Consider the following 20421-nt stretch of genomic DNA (forward strand, 5'->3'; position numbering starts at 1 on the left):
CAATCATATACCCCAACTAATTCAGTCATTCCCCAATTGACAGGCTTCCCCTCAATTTCCACTTCTTTGCCAGCACAAAAAGAACTGTTCTAAATATTTTTGTACATATATGTCCTTTTCCTTTTTTTTTTTATCTCTTTGGGATATAGATCTTATTGCTAGGTCAGAGGGTATGTACAGTTTTATAACCCTTTGGGCATAGTTCCAAATTGTTCTCCTGAATGGTTGAATCAGTTCACAATTCCACCAACAATGCATTGGTATCCCAATTTTCCCACATTCCCTCCAATATTTGTCATTTTTCTTTTCTGTCATATTAATTGATCTGATAAGTATGAGAATGTACCTCAGAGTTGTTTTAATAATTTGCCTTTCTCTAATCAATAGTTATTTAGAGCATTTTTTCATGTGACTACAGATACCTTTGATATTGTCATCTGAAAACTACCTGTTCATATCCTTTGATGTAATGTGATCTCTTAGATCCTCTCCAGGTATAAAATTCTAATATTCTACTCTGTGAAAGTTCTACTTCTGGAATACAGAGAAGCATGGAAAGACATATGAACAGATGCAAAGTGAAGTAAGCAAATCCAGGAAAACAACATACTGAATGATTACAACAATGTAAATGGAAAACATTTTTTAAAAAATTATGTAATATAATGATAAAGCTTGGCTACCCCAAAGGGTATACTTTTATCGTCCTTTGGAGAGGTAGAGTACTATGGGTATGGACTGTTGAATACAGTATCAGACTGAGTGTTAAAGTATTGGTTAGTTTTACTGAATTAATTTCTTTTCTTTGTTATAAGAGATGACTGTCTGGGAAGGAAAGGAATAAATTTGGGAATGAAGTGAAGATAAGATAAAAACAAAAGAGAGATCAGTGATTTATTTTATCTTTTTTTTTTTGGAAAGGGGGCTAGGCAATGGGATTAAGTGACTTGCCCTGGGTCACACAGCTAGTGTTACTGTCTGAGGCTGGATTTGAACTCAGGTCCTCCTGACTTCAGGGCAGGTGTTCTATCCACTGCACCACCTAGCTGCCCTATCGGTGGATTTTTTAAAAGAAGAATAAAATGCTCTTCTGCTTCTTCCTACCTTGGTGTATCTTGACCTTTGATTATCAGTAATTGGTAAGAGTGCCTCTATATTTATTATTCTTTTGAAAGCACTTTCACTTTCACTATTCCATTTGGTCCCAAGAATCTTTTTGAAGTAGGACAAGTATTAGCACTTCCATTTAATAAATTAAGGAGCTTACACTCTGGTAGTGGCATAAGTATTAAGCATAACTATAATAAATTATTCAACATTACACAAATGCATAGCATGGTACAAAACTAGAAACAATGTCTGTCAATTGGAGTATGATGAAATGTGTGTGTGTACATGTATGTAATGGAATAGTATTCTTTCATTTTAAAAAGTCAGAAAAATGAAGAACTCAGAGAAACATGAAAAAACTTGCATGAACTGATGCAGAAGGAAGAGAACAGAGCAATATACACATCTACAATAGTATAAAACAACATTAAAAGAAATCAGAAATAAGATGAAATATGAGGAATCTTGATTTGAGAGGAGAGATGATGTAAATATAGTACAGTGTTTGAAGTCAGAAGACTTGGATTCAAGTCTTGATTCTGCCATTTATACTACCTGTATGACCTTGGGCAAATAACATAACCTCTCTGAGCCTCAGTTTCCTCATCTGTGAAATTAAATGATTGGACTAGATGACCTTGAAGATCCCTTCCAGCTCTAAATTTATGTCTTCCTTGAAACACATTTCTCTTCTCTCAGCAGAGAGATAATAGGCAAAACGTAAATGCATTGTTAGGTGGGATCTCTGGGTCGGCTGGTTTTGATTTGCTGTTTTTCTTAGTTAAAATAGGGTCCTGAGATACATAAGGAATAGAGGATTTAGATGTAGGTGCTGGTCCTGACACATACTAGCTGTGCGACCATGAGCAAGTAGCCCCATGCAACTCTGGAAGACTAGAAGTTATGGAGCCATTGCTAGTCTGCATGGGTGGAGGTAGTGTCCACACTAGAGATCTTCAACACTGATAAAACCAGGGGTCTGAACTTCTCTCCTCCCCTCCCCTACCCACCCCAAGAAAAAAGATGAGGAATGGGGGGGTAGGGAGGGCAGCAGTGTTGACTGGAAAGTGACAGTAAGTGGCATAAAAAATTAAATAAATTATGTGGGTGAGTTTAAAAAAATAATGACGTGTAGGGACAGCTAGGTGGCGCAGTGGATAGAGCACTGGCCCTGAAGTCAGGAGGACCTGAGTTCAAATCTACCCTCAGACCAAACACTTGATACTTGCTAGCTGTGTGACCCTGGGCAAGTCACTTAACCCCAACTGTCTAAGCAAAATAATAATAATAATAATAAAGTGCTAGGTGAGAACAAAATCCAATACTAAGTCTGGAGAGATGGAGATGGTCGAGAAAGGCTTTCTGGTGTTTGAATTGGGTATTTTAAAGGATAAGTAAAATTACTTCTGGCAGAAAACGAAAAGGGAGAACTTTCCAGACTCTCTCAACCTGTGCATAGTCTGGGAAGCATAAGCACTTGCCTGTAATAGATAGATAGATAGACAGATAGATAGATAGATAGATAGATAGATAGATAGATAGATAGATAGATAGATAGATAGATAGATAAAAAGAGTAAGTAACCTAGGACTTCCACCTGTGTATAGTAACGTGGCTCCCTTAAAAGCCATGGCTGAACAATCTTCTCTCTGAACCCCTCCCTTTTTTTAGCATCCCCCTGCCCCCTGCGCTTTGCACAGTGCCTGGCGCATAGTAAGCGTTTTTAAACCTTCTTGACTTGACTTCCCCCTCCCTGCCCCCAATAAAAGGGTCCACTACACTAAACTCTTTTGCTTTTAACAACTGTCACCGAGTAGCAACCTTTATTTATTCACAGCATAGGTGTGTCCTCTCCAGGTCTGAGGTGCAACTTCTCTACCTTAGGGTCAAAGGATAAGACCACAGATTGAGAGTTGGAAGGGCCCCCGGGGCCACCCAATTCAACTTTCCCATTTGACAGAAAGAAAGTGAAGCCCAAAGATATTAAAACATCTTGTGTTAGAAGAGTTGTGCTTTCAATCCGCAACAAAAGACCTAGCAAGGAAAGTTATAGGAGGAATTTCAGAGGTTAAAGTACTCAAAGAACCAAGAGAAACTTAAGAAGTACTTAGGGAACCAAGATCTAAGCATTGCGGGCTGGGGAGATAATTTCCTTCGCGTATATAATTGGGGGAACAGGTCAAAAGCGGAGGTGTTTACTTTTCTAAAGACAGAACTGGAACTAGAAACCTTGAAAAGCAAGCGATCGTGAACGAGACCGGACGTCCCCTCTCCTGAAGCCTGGCGGGTCTCCCCACAGTGTTTTCAGAAATTGAAAGTTTCAGGAGCACAACTATCTGGGGGGAGGGGATGGGGGTGGGGAAGAGGAGAAACAGCAGTAGCCAAAGATGGTCTTTATTCAAAGCACCCCCACCTACACACTCACACGCCTGATACACATCACTGATTTGATCTCCTGCCATTGGATCTTGCCCTGAACGAAGGGGCCCAGAATAAATCTGAGGATTCTACAATTAAAAGACTACGCAGTTTCCCAGATGTCTGCTTTGGTCCCGGCTTTTCAAATGACTCCGTCATTTATTGGCTGCCCCTTGCGTTAATCACCCGCAGTTTACTTGAGCCCCGCCCACCTCTAGCCTCTGTTAAACTGGATCTTTTTCAGCTGTCACAGCCGGCAGCTCCAAGCTGTGCTTAGAAATCGCTTGACTGAGCTCAGAGGGGCTGTCTCCGGATTTTGTGAAGCTAGCTGCTTAGTGCTGTCGATTCGTTTGTTTAAGTTAGCGTTACTTTTTCATAGCGGTTTGCTTTGGTTTTCTCAAGTATATGCCCACTGGAGCAGGAGAAAGCCAGAGAAAAAGGGCAGATTTCGTGTACAGGTGGAAACAGGTTCTCTGGGAGATTTTAAACTACAGAAATGAAACTTCGGCTTGTTTTAGATTGAAAAAATGAGTCTCTGTGCTCCAAAGAGCTAAAGTGAACTGTTGTTTTTTGTGTTTTTTTTTCCATAGGTAGGTGGAATATATATGTATAACGGTTGATTTTTAAAAAAATTAAGAAACGGGAAACTTTCTGCTGAGAGAGTAAATATTTTCTGCATATGCAGGTTCGCCATGTGTTAATATCAGTCTTCGCTCTGTACTTCTGGCGAAGAACAGAATATTTATTGGTGACTGTGCTAGGAAAGGAGATGTCCCAGGAAATGCCTCAAACTATAAGCCAAATGGTCAATACCACTTGTGCTTTGCATGGAAAAAGCAACAACGCCCAGTTGGGCGGTTCCTGTGAGTGTGACTTGAAAAGGAAGGCAGGCCACTATCAAGGTAAGTTTTGGAGACAGAATATCAGTATTGGTTTTATGGTGACTTACCAGCCTCTGGCAATCCCAGGGCAGCATAAGGGGAATATCATGAGAGGAGGGGAAGCTCTTGTCTTTTAAATATGCCTAAGTTTTGAACTATGAAAATGTGAAGGGTGATAGGGCATCAAGGAGGACTAATGTGCATTAAATGCTCACTTTTTAAGAGGCCAAGTGAAAGATCATTAAGAACTCAAACTCCTTGTGGTTGCAGTTTTTGTTCTTAAATTCCTCAACAAATTGAAATTTCTGTACTTGAAATGACAACCAATGTCAGTTATCTGGGTGGAGGGGTGAGAAGCAGGGAAATAACATAGTTGGTGTAATTCTAAAAATTTCATGGGCTAAAATTTGACTATTGGGATCACTGTGGGTCAGATTAGCTCCACATCAAGCATGTCATGCCAGTTAGTGACTGGCAGCCATGACCTACTACTTAGGGTATAATCTGAGCTTTAGGCTTGCTGCCTGTTTTATTCATTACATGAGGAAACAAATATGGTTTTTTTACAGTTTCTTTTTTTATGGTGTAAGAGCAAGCAGAAACAGGAAAGTACAAGATGGTCTGGTATAGACCCAATGGACAGCAGTGTAAAGATGAGGAAACTGATCCCCAGAAAGCTTCATAAGTTGTCTAAATGGCATACAGGTTGTCATAGCCTGAGTCTTCAAGCATAGGTCTTCTGACTCAAAACCCCACACTTCATCCACGGCACCATAAAGTGGCTGAAATGAATAGATTCAATTCAACAAATGTTTGTCAAGTAATTACCAAGTGCAGAGTACTGTGCTAGGCACTCGGTGACACATAAAATTCTATAGTACAATTTCCCTGCCTTCACAGAGCTTAATTGTGTGGTAGGAAAATGTGCTACATATGTATATGATACAAAATATTACATGACATGACATAACATAATATGTGACACAAAATAATACATATGGGCTTTAGAGAACTGTTAAGTATTTTGTGAGATCAAAGCTGGTGAAAATCCAGGACTGAGAGATGACAGAAGGCTTCCTGGTAGAGGAAACATTTGGCTTGGGTGGTAATGGGTGGGTAAGATTAAAACAGGTTAAGAGTTGGGGAAAGAAGACATTCTGCAGGCATAGAGAATAAAGTGAGAAAAGACATACAGGTGAGAAAAAGTAGGGTGTATTCTGGGGGTGAATGATTTAACTGAAGCATAGAACGCATGGCAGGGATAGAATGATATCAGAATAGAAAGGATGTTTCCAAATGGCGAAGGGACTTGATTGTTAGGCAAAGAAGTTGGAACTTGACTGGGTTAGCAATAGGGAAATACTGAAGTTTTTTGAACTATGGAAAGATATATCCAGATCTGTGCATAAGGATGACTAGTGTAATAGCTATATAAAAGCTGGATTTGTTTAGAGGGGCTTAAAATTAAGTACCAAAGAACATTTTACGAGGATGAAATCATCTCCCAAAAGTTAGGGTTGTGCTTCAAATATTCCTAAATTCCCCTTAATTATTCTTATTATTTGCAAATGGATATAGGAAGCATAGGTTAACTGTGCTACAGGCTTTCTTTCATTTTCTCTTTTTTTATTTACTTCCTTGTCTTCCTGAATTGCATCTTTCTGCACTTTGAGGGGAGGGGGGATGGTGTCATCTTTAGTTTTTGGCAAACGTTGAGCAGAACAGGCTCGAGAGTGGAATTGTTTCAATTACCAGAAGGACTGCATGTTGACATCCATGCTATTTATGTTATGTTTATCAGGCCCCTTTGCCTGACCCACAGGCGCAGGCACAGAGGGCCAGTACCATGATGTGCAGCCAGGTGGCATAACATGCTAGATTTGAAGTCAGGATGACCTGAGTTCAAATCCTGCCTTGGACCCTTACTAGCTGGGTGACCCTGGGCAAGTCACTTCACTTCTCTCAGCCTCGGTTTCCCTGTCTACATAATGGGCATAATAGTAGCATTTATCTCACAAGATTGTTGTAAGGATCAAACGAGCTATATGAAGTACTTTGGAAACCATAAAGTACCATAAAAATGATAGCTGTTGTTATTTTTTGTATTACCAAACTGTCACTGTGGGTGCTAATCTAATATATATAAATAAAAGTAAAAATTTAATACTTTACAATATCAACAGCACCAAACTGTTTGAAGAAATTAAAGTGACTTTAAACCAGCTATACCAGAATATGTCCTGATATGTACTATAATTTCAGCAAGAAAAATCCATCACTGTAAAAGCCTCCTCCTGTAAAATTAATTTGGTAGTTTTAGAGTGACCTAATGGCCACTCCTAAACCCAATGCTGGCCATGACCATTATAGACTGGAGCCAAACTTATGGTGACCCACTTCTCAAAATATCCACAAGACTCAGTCATTTGGAAGAAATATGTTTTCTTTTCTGTGGTCTTTACTAGAATCTTATGACAACCACCACTAACTTCTGCAACTGAGCCTCAGAATACCTGCCCTTTTCAACCATAATCCCTCGAAGTCTCAGGTACAACAAAATAAGCAGAAAAAAACATCACACCCAGAATTCCAGAGTGTATTGCAGACCAACCATAAGAGGCAGGGGTATCACTTGGAAGAATGGAATGACCAGTGACATTGAGTAAACCATTTGTTATGCTGATAAGTTACATTCCAGTCCCTGACCTAAAGTTCATAGGGGGGATCACCTCCCACCATAGCTTTGATTTTTCCTTAAGGCTGGAATTTTACGTTGCTACTCTGCAAAGTTCAGCAGGTCTTCACAAAATGGGGGGAATGGTGTCTGGCCTGCCCTACTTAAATTAAATTTCTCTTCTTTAGCTAGCATAGAGGCTATAATTTCATTGATCTTCACTTCTCAAAGAACCTGTCTGGAACAACCATATATGCATAATACATACATACATACATACATACATACATACATACATATATATACATATTTTTTCCTTGCCATTCCATGCAACGTGGCAAATTGCTTTAGATAAATGACATGGTTATGCTTCTCTATTCCCCCACATGTATTTTTAGACTGTTTGGCTGTGTAACATAAATCACAGATTTAGAGTCAGATGAGATTTTTAAAAAAATTTTTTTTAGAGATCATCTAATTCAATGCCTCCCTTTTACTGAGGAAACAAATTCTCACAGGGACAAATAGCAGTGTTGGGATTCAAACCCAGGTCTTTTTGGCTCTAAATCCAGCATTTTCCACCACACCACACTTTTAGTAATAGAGACCATAGAAACCCCTCCCTCATGATTGAAGTGAATTCACTACTCATTTCCACCTCTCGAAATCTTTTTTTTTTCCTTCAGGTTTGGCTTGGATATCATTCCCTTTGAGAAGCTACCCCTATGACCAAGTTAAGCCTGTCTCCCTCCTCAAACTAACTGGTATTTACTTACACGATTATGGTTCACACCTCTACCCCTAGAATGTAAGCTTCTTGAGAAGACTGTTTTTGTCTTTGAATTCATAGAACAGTACCTTACACTTAATACAGCAGGTGCTTAATAAGTGTTTTAGACTGGGGGGGGAACGTACCTTAGAGACAGAAACCATATAAGATGCCCATTCAAGTCCCTGTTGCTAACTTTTAGCTTCTCATATGTACTTCTCTGCAGGTATTAAAATAGTCTCTGGTTGCTCTTCCATAGGTCCCATGACTACAGCTTTGGACTTTGTAAAAATAAAAGCAACCTCTTACCCCACCATGTGCTGAGCACTTGGCTCTGCTCACCAGTGTCATGATTGCTGATGTTTTGAACAGACTCAAAAGCCAAGCTCACAGCAATTTGTGTATTCCCACCTAATTTCCTTTGGTGATCCAATTCCTGTTCTAATTTTGCTCTTTATGTCCAGATGGTTACCCACAAGGCCAACAGAGCCAAATTCATCCTCCTGCTCCAAAGGACTTTCCCACCCTGATTTGTTGACTGTTGGATCATAGCTTAAGAGATCTCAGAGATTGTCTAGTGCAACCTCCTCATTTTATATTTGAGGAAACTGAGGCCCAAAAAGGTAAAGGTGGCACATATAACAAGTAGTAGAACTGGATTTGAACTCTATTCTTCTGACTCCAAATCTAGCTCACTTTTCCATTGTATAATGCTGCCTCTTGAGAAATTTGACATCAGGTACTAAGACAAAAATGTGAAACAAAGAAAGACCATTCTATTCTCTGATCAAAGTTATTCTCTCTGGCTTTCCCTGCATTCCTCATCTAAGCTCTGGTTTCGGTCACATTCAGGCTTTGGCAGGTCCTAAGCTAGACTCTTACATTATAAATATAAATAGGTTAGGAGGCTGAAACCTTAGTGCATGCCCATACTGCTGTTAAATTCATTTAGAAGTTAAGCGATAGAACACAAATACATTTTTACTGTCTCAAGAACAGATACTGCTATTTCTCTTATATTTTTCCACAAGGTTTCAGTAATTTGGGGCAGTAATGTTGCCAGCCACATGAGTGAAATTTATTTAAGACAGCTAAAGAACTTAAGTATTAGGGAATGCAGAAAGATCTGTCCAGGAGCAGCATTTGAATCCAAGAGGTTTTGGACAAGTAAATAATACATATTTTTATATGGAACTTACAAGAAATTTTATATGGTTTGTGATCCTCAAAGTAGATTCTAATAGCTTACCACTTTCACAGGACATTGTAGTATTCTTGTGTCTTGATGTGGATTCTAAAATTGAAATAATAGTATGTGCAGCATAACATTTGGATGATTGATGCTTCTACATATGCCCTTTCCTGTTCCTACCACCACCACCACCACCACTACTTGTTAATGCTTCTCCCACAAAATTACTTTGTATCTGTTCTGTTTGTCTTCCCCTATAGAATGTTAGCTACTAGGGCCTAACAGAGGGCCTACCACCCTCTAATAAATGTTTATTGGTTGACTGTGATACTCTTTAGGTGATGGATTATCTTCCGATGAAAGTAGTATGAGTGTGATTTTTTAACTATCTGGTTTTTACTCAGAAAAGTAGAGGAGGGAAGGGAACAAGCATTTATATAGCACCTACTGTGTGCCAGCTATTTTACTGAGTGCTTTTTAAAAAACAAACATGATCTTATTTGAAGGCGAAGGGTTGGGAATTATGAAGTAAAATCTTGAAATAAAAATAAGGTGAATGACCATCTGAATTTCATTTGTTGCATGCTTATGACTTGCATGACATTGGCAAGTCATAAAACCTCCCAGTTCTCAATTTCCTCATCTGTAAAATGAGGGAATTGGACTAGGTGACCTCAGAGGGCCTTTGAAACTTTAAACATGTCATCTTATGTCTCTCTCACACACACACACACCGCATCATCCCCACTTCATCCCCATCACAAATACCTAAATAGATACAAACTGGATCTTCTAATCTAGTTCCATCATCATATATCTAAGCATCCTTCCTACTCTCAATGTTATTGTAAACTCCTTAAGGGCAAGGATCCTGTCATATGTTGTATTAGCTATAATAAAATGCTAAGCACGTAATAGATGCCCAACAAATATCTCTTAATTAATGGAATGATAAATCTATTGACCTAGTAGCATACAGCACTTTTTTCTGTGGCTCACCTGGTCCTCACTCACATTGTAAGGTAAAAGTCACGGAATTGTCACCCATGTGGGATAGTTAGCTTTGATCTGCCTCATAGCTACAGGCTACAAACCTACCTTGCAAATGCATACCCTTCATCCCAAGAGGGAATGGGCAAGAGAATATTCATGAACAGAAATATTATATTGAAACACATCCATTTCTTCTATAATCACCACTGGAAGATAACTCAGAATTCATGTCCTGCTGAGTCTGAGTCAGCAATATTATCTTAATTGAAGAAGGCTGTTCCAGTTAAAGGTAAGTAGAAGTGGAATGCAAAAAATAGCAGCTCATTGGAATTACTCATGACCTCGGAGCTGGCTATGGCTTCAGAAGGGAGAATGGTCTATAGCAATTCAATTTTTCTGGCAGAGGATGGAAGAGTGTCCAAAACTATTAGTGGATAAAATTTTTTAAATTATGATTCTCTTTGGGTTAGTTGCACTAGGGGGCTTTAGTTTGTGTGTTAGCTATTACTGTAAATCATTAACAATTATATGCAATTTTAATTCAACATTTCAACAAGTGAAGTTTCACACTTGAGTTGTTACTCCATGAAGTCGTCATTAAATCTAACACGATATCCAAACAAAGCCAAAATGCAGCACTATGGTATCCCTATTAATGAAATGGATGTGTTTCAATATAATATTTCTTTGTTAGAAACTTCCCTATTGGGATTGAAATCATTTAAGGGTCCTTCCAGAAGGAGGAGGGGTGGAGGAAGACTAAAAATCTCATTAAATACTAACTAAAATGGTGTATAGTGTGCTGAAAAACACAAATCTGGGCATCTTGAGCAAGGTCAGTGATTCTTAACCTGAGGTCTGGATTTAATTTTTACATTTTGATAATTGTATTTGAATATAATCAATTTCCATTGTAACCATATGCCTTTTCTGTGTATTTAAGACCATTATTCCAAGAAGGGGTTCACAAGGTTTCCCCAGACTGGCAGAGGGGTCTATGCCACAAAATTGAGAGAAGGGAAGAATAAGATTGGAGTTGAGGGTTTTCTGGACATTTTCTCTGGTGCCTCCTGTGCCTATTACACTCTCTCCTTATCTTCTGCCTTCTGGCTTCCTTCAGGAGTCAGCTAAAGTGCTGTCTTTTGCAAAAAGCCTTTCCCAGTCTTCAGTGCCTTTCCTCTGAGATTATCCTCAATTTGTCCTGTATATATCTGGAATATAGTTGTTTGCATATTGTTTCTCCTATTACACTACGAGTTCCTTGAGAGCAAAAACTATTTGTTATTTGGGGGGACAGGGAAGGTTGTTTTGTTCTTTTGCCTTGTATGCCCAGAACTTAGTGCAATACTTGGCAAATAATGGTTGCCTAATAAATGCTTGTTGACTTAGAAAGGGTCTTTACCTCTTTTCAGTAGGAACCAGGAACAGAGTCAGGAGAGCTTGCTATGGTAAGAACAGGGAGAGCTCTAGATCCTGGAAGAGGCAGGCAGTTCTGGTAGGACCTAGGCTCCTCACTCATCCCCAAGCAGGGGTTGCGTCTGGGCCAGCTCTACCCTTACCTCCGCAGAAGAACCGAGGGCCACCTAGCAGGGAAAAGACCTCTGATCCACCTGTATGACCAGTCTCAGTGACTGAAGTCAGAACCTTTCCTGTTTTGATGGTAAGGACAATTTTGTTAGAAAACAACAGAGCACTGAGACCATGAAATGCAGTCAGGAAGACATATGATTTAGGAGGAGAAGGGAACAGAGAGGATACAATTTAGAAGATCACAGAAATGGGAATCTGGGAACCTCAAAGAGCTAATCTTCATTCCACTATTTTACCTAAATGTCACCCTGTTAGCCACCAACAGTTTCCAAATAGAAAAAGTAGGGAGATATTTTTGCTGCATCTCAATAGCAATGTTTCAGTTGAGCCAGATAGTGGTTGCCAACTCATGTTCATATGATTGATGAAAACTGTTTAATAACGCAGCCAGTTTTGTCATAAAGGAGCTTTCATTGCCAAGGAATTTGTTAGTTGAAATATCCTTTTATTTTTGCTATTAAAGAAAAACAAAATTGCTCTTGGGAAAAAAAGTTCCCATTTGCCTGAATGTAGATCCTGGGAGTAAGAGTTTTGATGGGGAGATGAAACAAGGAAGTGGTTTATATAGAGGAGTTCTTAACATGGGGTCTGTGAAGTTCCCAGTTGCATGGATGGATCGATAGATAATTGTATTTCAATGTAATTGGTTCCCTTTATATTTCTACAAATTTTATTTTTTTTTTTTGCATTTAAAAACATGACTCTGAGAGAATCTACAGGTTTCACCTGACTACCAAGGGAGTCCATGACAGAAAAAAAGGTTAAGAATCCCTGATTTAAAAGATGTTGTAGAGAAAGGAAATCCTAGTCTACAAATCTGGAAACATGCAAATAAAAAGGTAGTCTGTTAGATTATAGATCCTAAATGGTTTTTTACCTCTCTAAGCAACTCCATTCCCACCCCACCCCCAACTTTTTTTTTTCTGGATGTGTGATTTCATTGGTATAGGGAACCTCTAATAAGGAAAATCCTTGCGCCAATGGAGATTGATGGCTCCTTTGCAATTTATCATCTTAGAGAGTTGCCTGGGTAACTGAAAGCTTGTGATTTGCCCAGGGTCATACAGCTAATATGTGTCAGTAGCAGGATTAGAATCTAGCTCTTCCTGACTTCGGAGTTAGCTGTCTATGCCTCTTGATCATTTTCCAGGTGTTCTTAAGTCTTAGATTCATAAATCTGAGTTCCATCATGATCAAAACTTTCTTCAGTCATATCATGAACTCCAATCAAGTCACAAACATATACCTCATGGGGTTGTGGCAGTGACCCTGGGATCACTAAGACTAAGCCAGTGAAGTCCTTACCAGGATGGAAAGGCATGCCCAGTAACATTGACTCTGTCTGTTGTCCCTCGGCCAGCCTAAGTTTAGATAGGGTCCTCTTCAAGATGGTCAGAGAAAAGCGAATTCTTCACTAAAGACCATTTAATAAGTCATGAAGGGTTTGCAGTCTGTGCTTGTACGAGGAGTGCTTGTACTGATGAAATCTTAGATCCTTGAATTATGAGGATCATGGTCTCTTGAAAGAGTGCAAGATTTGGAGGTAGTATTGAGTCTAAATCCCAGTTCTGCTATTTAACACTTGTGTGAGCTTGGGCAACTAACAAAACATTGCTGTGCCTCAGTTTCCTCATCTGTAAAATTAGGGGCTGGTAGTAGATGATTTCTAAGGTTCCTTCCAGCTCTAATAATCTATGAATCTGAGGCTTCATGTGTCAAATATGGAGCTCGATGGTTGATGGGAACATTCTGAAGTGTACACAATTAGATTATAAGGTAGTTGGAAAATATTTAGCAAAATAAATAATAATATAAAAAAACAGAAAGTGTTGATTAATATGTGGTTCTCTAAGTCACTATGTGGTAGCAGCAATCCTTACTAAGAGTTTCGTGGCCCTTTTTTCTATTTGAGTTTGACACTACCTGTCCCCCTCATTTTACAGATGAGGAAACTGAGCTTCCTCAAAGCAGTGCTTCAGATGATAAACACTGTGCTAGGAATTATGTGGAAGCATTTGTCATAACAAATAACACAACATTAAGAAATAAGTATAATTTTGTGTTTCTCTCCTAATTATGTAGTTAGTAGGGAAGAGCACAGTTTGATCTTAAACACAGATATAACACATACATAAGTAAGAAACAGACCAAGATAAAAAGAAGAAGAAGAAGAAGAAGAAGAAGAAGAAGAAGAAGAAGAAGAAGAAGAAGAAGAAGAAGAAGAAGAGAAGACGACGACGACGACGACGACGACGACGACGACGACGACGACGACGACGACGACGACGACGACGACGACGATGACTGTTGTATGCAAGTAGAGAAGAGGCAAGCTTGGGGATATAGTGGGAGGAGCAGGTACAGAGTAGAAGAGAGAGGGAACAGAGGGAAGATGAGAGAATAGAAAAGATCGACTACAGAAGCCTATCCCCTACAATTATTGAACCTCCAATTATTTTTTTGCTTAGGCCTGCCTTTTTACTTTATAAGTTAATAAAAAGAGAAGTAAAGAAGTAGAAGGAAGAAAAAAGGGAAAAAAGGATTTGGGGAGTGGAGACAGGAAAGAAATACTTCAAGTTTTCCCAAGAATTCTGCTCCCCTCCCAAAAAATAAAAAAGATCCTTGGAAAATTGGAATAGAATTTGGATTGTGGTATTTTTAGGATGATGAATAAAATGTGTAAGTTTGTATGTGTGTGCACACACTCATACACACATCCCTAGAGTTATTCTTCCCTCAAAATGATTCTTTAAAAAATGTAAGATTGGAAGATTTGGGAAATATCTGTAGTATCATATGATTTCAGTTCCTGATCCCAAATGATGAGAAGTACTTTCAAATAGAAGAATAAGATTATTTTTTTTACTCTAGAGAGGACTGTACATCTTCTTTGTTATGAATTTCTTCCAGTTATCTTTTGATCTAGTTTGTTTCCTTCTGACTAAATAGACATCATAGCGTGTGGACCCCTTCTGAGAATAATAATTTTGAATGCATAAGATACAATGCTGAGCATTACAAAAGAAACCAATTATATTGAAAAAGATATAAAAAATTTTTAAAAAAAAAACTAGTTCACAGAAACGTAAGTTAAGAACTCCTAGCTTAGGGGCAGGTAGGTGTTGCAGTGGGTAGAACATGGGCCCTGGGGTCAGGAGAACCTGAGTTTAAATCCAGCTTCAGACACTTGACTCTTACTAGCTGTGTGACCCTGGGCAAGTCACTTAACCCCATTGCCTAACCCCCCCCCAAAAAAAAAACAACTTCTGGCTTAGAGCTAGAAGGGACCTTTAAGGTCATCTATTTGAACCTCCTAATTTTATAGCACAAGAAACTGAGGTCCATAGAGGTGAAGTTACTTGCTCAAGGCCACACAGGTAGCAAGTTACTTGATGTCAGAGGACTTATTCTCATTGACAGTACCATTCATTTATCCCAGTAGAATTGGGAAATGAGGAGGACTATGTTGCACCTACCTATTTAAAAGTTTCAGTATAGAACTAATTTAAAATTTTGAGAATTGGAAGGAAAAGAGAACCTGATTGAAAAAACTATGCTTCTTTTTGAAAAGTAAGAGTTTTAACTTATTTTTGTCTATATACATATACGTATACGTATACATACACATTCTAAATGAGGGCTCTGATAAAGAAAGCTCAAGGGTTTCTTTTGAGCATTTTTGATCTAGATATCTTCCACCTGCTGGTTTTCTACCACATCAGAAGCATCTTGCTCAGTCAGCATCCTCAGGTAGCCAAATATTCCAAGTAACTATATACAAAAGACTTTCAATTTCTTGTTTATAGACAAAATAACATTTGGACATCAGGAAAAATGATGACTAAGCTCTTGAGAGAGCAATGTATTCTTCTGAAATGCTGAGGTGTGTATGTACATTCTCAAACTGAAAAGGCAGAGTATCAGGATGTTAAATCACTGAGACTCCTCACGGTTTGCCCAGTGGACATACTTTGAGCAAGCCTTCTGCAAGGTCAGAATATGAAAGTGTAATACAATCTGAAAAAGGAAAATAAATGGATGAAGCCATGCAGTATTTGCAGACAGGCAGGCATGTGTAAAGGGAAAAGAAATTAGATTTTATGATAATAGCTCAATCAGCTTTTCCCGAGATGCTCTGAAACAGGAGAAAATTGGACATATTTCAGTGCCTATCAATTGTAAGTGATGTAAAGTCCTAGAGAAGACCTATAGAGAGATTTTTAAAATTTGCTTTGATGACTGACAGTGTAAGTAATATGAAGCCAGAATAACAAATGATAGGCCACATTTGCATGCTGATTTAAGGTCTGCAAAGCAATTTATATACATTATTTCATATGATCATGAGCTATAAGCATCTATAAATATCCATATATTATTTCAAGAAGGTGGTTAGCCAAGTTAACAAGCCTTTATTAAGAACTACTACATGCCATGCTAAGTACTGGGAAGACAAAGAAAGACAAAAACAGCCTCTGCTCTCAAGGAATCACAATGTAATGTAATGAGGGAGACGGCATGCGAACAACTGTGTGCAAGTAATGCAGTTACAGGATCAGTTGGAGATAATCTCAGAAGGAAGGCACTAGTATTAAGATGGACTGAGAAAAACTTCTTCCAAAAGGTGGGATTTTGTTGTTGCTGTTTGTCCTTTGTTCTCAAAGAGGACCAATGACATCAGGAGGGTGATGTCTTGACTTGCAAGGGAATTTTAGCTGAGATTTGAAGGAAGCCAGGAGGCAGAGTCACGGAAGAAGACCATTCCAGGCATGAGGGATAGCCAGTAAAAAAGCACAGAGCTGGAAAATGGAATGTCTTGTGTAGTACAGTAGTAGAACAGTAGAGTACTTGCAGAAGAGTAAAGTATAAGAAAACTGGAAAGGGAGGAGGGGGCCAGGTTAGTAAAGGCTTTAAAAGCCAAACATTATTTTATTTTTGATGCTGGTAGTAACAGAAATTTTATTGGATGGGGGCAGTAAGTTACTTAGTGGTAAGTGTAACATGGTCAGAAATGTACCTTTGGAAATTTTGATAGCTGACTGGAATGGGAAGAGAATTGAGATCAACCAGCAGGCCACTGCTATAGTCCAGGCTGAGGGTGACGAGGACTTCCATCAAGTGCCATAAGAAAGAAAAGTTGGGGGCCGCTAGGTGGGACAGTGGATAGAGCACCAGCCCTGAAGTCTGGAGGACCCGAGTTCAAATGTGACATTAGCTGTGTGATCCTGGGCAAGTCACTTAACCCCAATTGCCTTAAAAAAAAAAGTGGCATATAACAGAGATGCTAGTAAGGTAGAAACAATAGAATTTAACAACTGATTGGATATGGTGGGTGAGAGAGAGTGAGGAATTGAGGATGACACCTATAGCCTAGGTGACTGATAGATTGGCAGTACCCTTGACAGTAACAAGGAAATTAAGAGGGGAGCAGGGATTCAGAAGAAAGATTATGATGTCAGTTTTAGGCATAGTTAATTTAATAGTTAATTGAAGATATCTATGGGACATCCACTTTGAGATGTCCAGTCAACAATTGGAGATGGGAAACTGGAGGTTAGGAAAGAGGTAGGACTGAATAAGCAGATCCAAAAAATCATTGACATAGAAATGATAATCCATGGGATCCGATGAGACCACCAAATGAAATACTGTAGAATGATAAAAGAAGACTACCAAAGACAAAGTCTTGCCCAAGCAGAGATAATTTGGCTGAAGAATCAACTAAGAAGATTGAGAAGAAATGACCAGATAGATAATAAGGGAATCGGCAGACAACAGTATCACAAAAACCTAGAGAGAAGAGAAAATCGAGAAGAGGAGAGATAACTCTGTCAAAGGCTACAGAGAGGTCAAAGAGTGTGATGATTGAGAAGAAGGTCATTAGATCTGGCAGTTAAGAGATCATAGGTAACCTTGGAGCCATTTCATTTGAATGCTGAGGTTGGAAACTAAACTACAGGGCCAAGAACAACATGAGAAAAAAGGAAGTGGAGTCATTGATTATAGACTGCTTTCTCAAGGAGTTTAGTCATGAAAGGGAGGAGAGATATGGGATAGCTACAGGGGATGGATTGGGGTTAGGGCACTAACAACTGGGAGAATCTGGAAAGGCATCTGGCAGGAGAAAATACTTGAGCTATGCTTTGAGGGGATCTGGGGGCTCCAAGAAGAGGAGGTAAGAAGAAGGCTTCTACATTCTCACAACCACCTTCCTTTCCAGCCTATTACATACTATTCCCTTTCAGTACTCTACATTCCATATGAGACCAACTCCTAGCTGTTCCAGATCTCATCCTGAATTCTCCCACCGTCATCCAGGCTATCTCTCATGACTGGTATGCCCTCCTTCCTCATCTCTGCCAGTTGAAATTCTTCTCTTCTTTTTTTTTTTTTGATTGTCAAATCAATAAGCTTTATTAAGCTGTGAATCATGTGCCAGGCATTGTGAGTTACCCAGATCATACCGTTAAAGGCAGAATTTTAATCTAGGCCTTATGACTCCAAATACTTTTTTATTTTTTTAAATTAAACTATTTATTTATTTATTTTTAGTTTTCAACATTCACTTCCATAAGATTTTGGGTTTTGTGGATAGCATTTTCCATCATGAGTATTTTGGAGTTGTCTTACATTCTTGTCTTTTTTTAAGGCTCAGTTTTGGTGCTGACTTCACAAAGTTCTTCCTGTACTCACTCTCCTGACTTACCCCTGAAAGATCCTGTTCCTTAAATTTCCTTATTGAACTTTTGAGGGATTTCTCTTTTGCCTTAACCCATTCTACCTTTCACTTTTTTAATGCATGTATTATATTGTCCTATTAAATTGTAAGTCTCTTAAAGGGAAAGGCTTTGTCATTTTTCAGCTTGTGTCCTCTGTGTGTAACACAATATCTGAGGCAGTTTTTTTTTTTGGTCCTGTGACTGCTGTAGGGAGTTCCTGGTGAGGACAACCCCCTCTGCCCATACAGAGGGGCCACTTTCCTGCAGTGTATAGTCTGTGAAATTTATTTGGCAGTGCTGAGACGTTGTGACTTGTCCAGGGCTGTACAGTCGGTAGATTTGGCCTCCATTCCAACGACAGCTTGCCACACTGCTAATCATGTTGCATATGGTAGACGTCTGATAGATGTTTGTTTAATTGAATAGTGCACCCAATAGTACATCTGAGGCAGGAAAATAAGTGTAGTACATACCTCCCAGGTCATTGGAATAAGTCCCTCAGATCCCCTAGCTCCTGGGTCTGAAGTTGCTTTATAGTCCCTTTATGAGTTGGCCTGGAAACCACCCCTGTAAACTGCTCTCAACAAATGGCCTCTTTACTACTGGCCTTCTGGTTGTGTGGGGTCTTTTAGGAATGATGTCTTTAAGCTAGTATACGGGCTTGCATAAAAACATAAACCAAGAGTGTCATGTTACCTTAAAGAATGTTACTCTGTGGGACTTACTGTGAGCTATTTCTATATGGCAATATTTTATAGGCTGGTTGCTAATTTGTGACTTATGCCATCCTATTTGCACATTTCCATAGCTCCTCCATATGTGGTTAAGAACTTGAGGTGGAGAATACCTCATGCTTGTGGTTACTTCATGAACTCGGTATAGAGAGTCCTTCTCCCACCCCTAAGTATTACAACTTGTTCTTTCTGGAAATATATGCTTGAAAGTTTGATGTGCAGATTTTAATTTCTTTTTTTTTTAAAGAGTATAAGGTGTTTTGTCCAGTCTTTTAATATGTTTGGCACCATAGTGAAAAAAAAGCATGGTGTGAGTTCCATAGTCCCTTATACCCAGGATAAGGACTTTTTTTTTATTGCTTTAGAAACTCTTCAAATAAAATAGACGTTTATAGTTTCACATTTTCCAGCTTCATATTCCAAGCTCATGAAATGGTTTTTATATAAACTACTATGTTTCTTTTAGTTTGCCCGAAGAGGCAACTTTCCAGATTCAAAGGGATAGGTCATTTTGGAAGAAGTTATAAGAAGTTTGTCTTAAAAAAAAAGGTACAATGAGATTTATATGTACCCACTCTTTCTCTTTTTTAAGCTAAAATCATGAAATTAAAGGAAATCAAGAAAGCAAGATGTTTGGGAAAGCTTGATCCTTATCGTGTTGCCTTTTATATCATCTGTTTCCTTGATTTCCAAAGTGGCTGCCTGCTCTGCGTATGTGAGTAATACACTTGAACAGCAAGGCCATTAGCTCCCTCATAGACCAAAAATCAGGCTCTGTCTTCTCACCACCCCACCATGGGAGATGTGCTTCTTCTGTTCCTTCAATTCTGACCCCTTCTGTTATGAGGCTACTGCTTTAGTGTCCTTTCTTACCCCTACCAGATGATGATACAATCATTACTCCTTGTGGCACTGTTAATTCTAGCCAAAGCTCATGTATTCTAGTGAATAGCGAAGTGGATTAAAAGTAGATTCTTACCAGACAAGATTTATTGTACCCCATGCCTCCCTTTAAGATGTCCCTAGCTTTTACTGCCTTTTAGAACAAACCCTAAGAATACCTGGGTTATCTCACATTATCTCTTCTTGTTGTGCCTTGTACTCTTTCCTTTTTTTCTTCCTCAAACCAAATGAAAGGAAATATATGTATATATGTACATACATATATATTATTTACATGTTATTGCATAATATATACCTATTATATAAATGTAAGTATAATATATTTAAAATATGTAAATATGAAATATATAAGTATATATATTTTTATATGCACATATGTATACATTTTTGCTGTTTTGTTGTTCAGTCATTTAATACTGTCCAACTCTGCATAACTCC

General features: G+C 38.8%; 1 protein-coding gene across 2 annotated transcripts in view; it reads left to right on the plus strand.

Annotated features, from left to right (window-relative positions):
* The first annotated feature begins 3773 nt into the window (after positions 1 to 3773).
* The window catches only part of RANBP3L (RAN binding protein 3 like), a 71782-nt gene continuing 55134 nt past the window's right edge, over positions 3774 to 20421 (plus strand). For both annotated transcript variants that reach the window (XM_020995926.2, XM_020995930.2), the window contains exons 1-2: positions 3774 to 4118; positions 4214 to 4430. In XM_020995926.2, coding sequence (XP_020851585.1) covers positions 4298 to 4430 — 133 coding nt within the window. In that variant the 5' untranslated portion in view covers positions 3774 to 4118; positions 4214 to 4297. The remainder of the gene's footprint in view (positions 4119 to 4213; positions 4431 to 20421) is intronic.

The sequence above is a fragment of the Phascolarctos cinereus genome, unplaced genomic scaffold (assembly GCF_003287225.1).
Source record: "Phascolarctos cinereus isolate Bilbo 61053 unplaced genomic scaffold, phaCin_HiC Scaffold_4;HRSCAF=312, whole genome shotgun sequence".
In the NCBI taxonomy this organism is placed as follows: Eukaryota; Metazoa; Chordata; class Mammalia; order Diprotodontia; family Phascolarctidae; genus Phascolarctos; species Phascolarctos cinereus.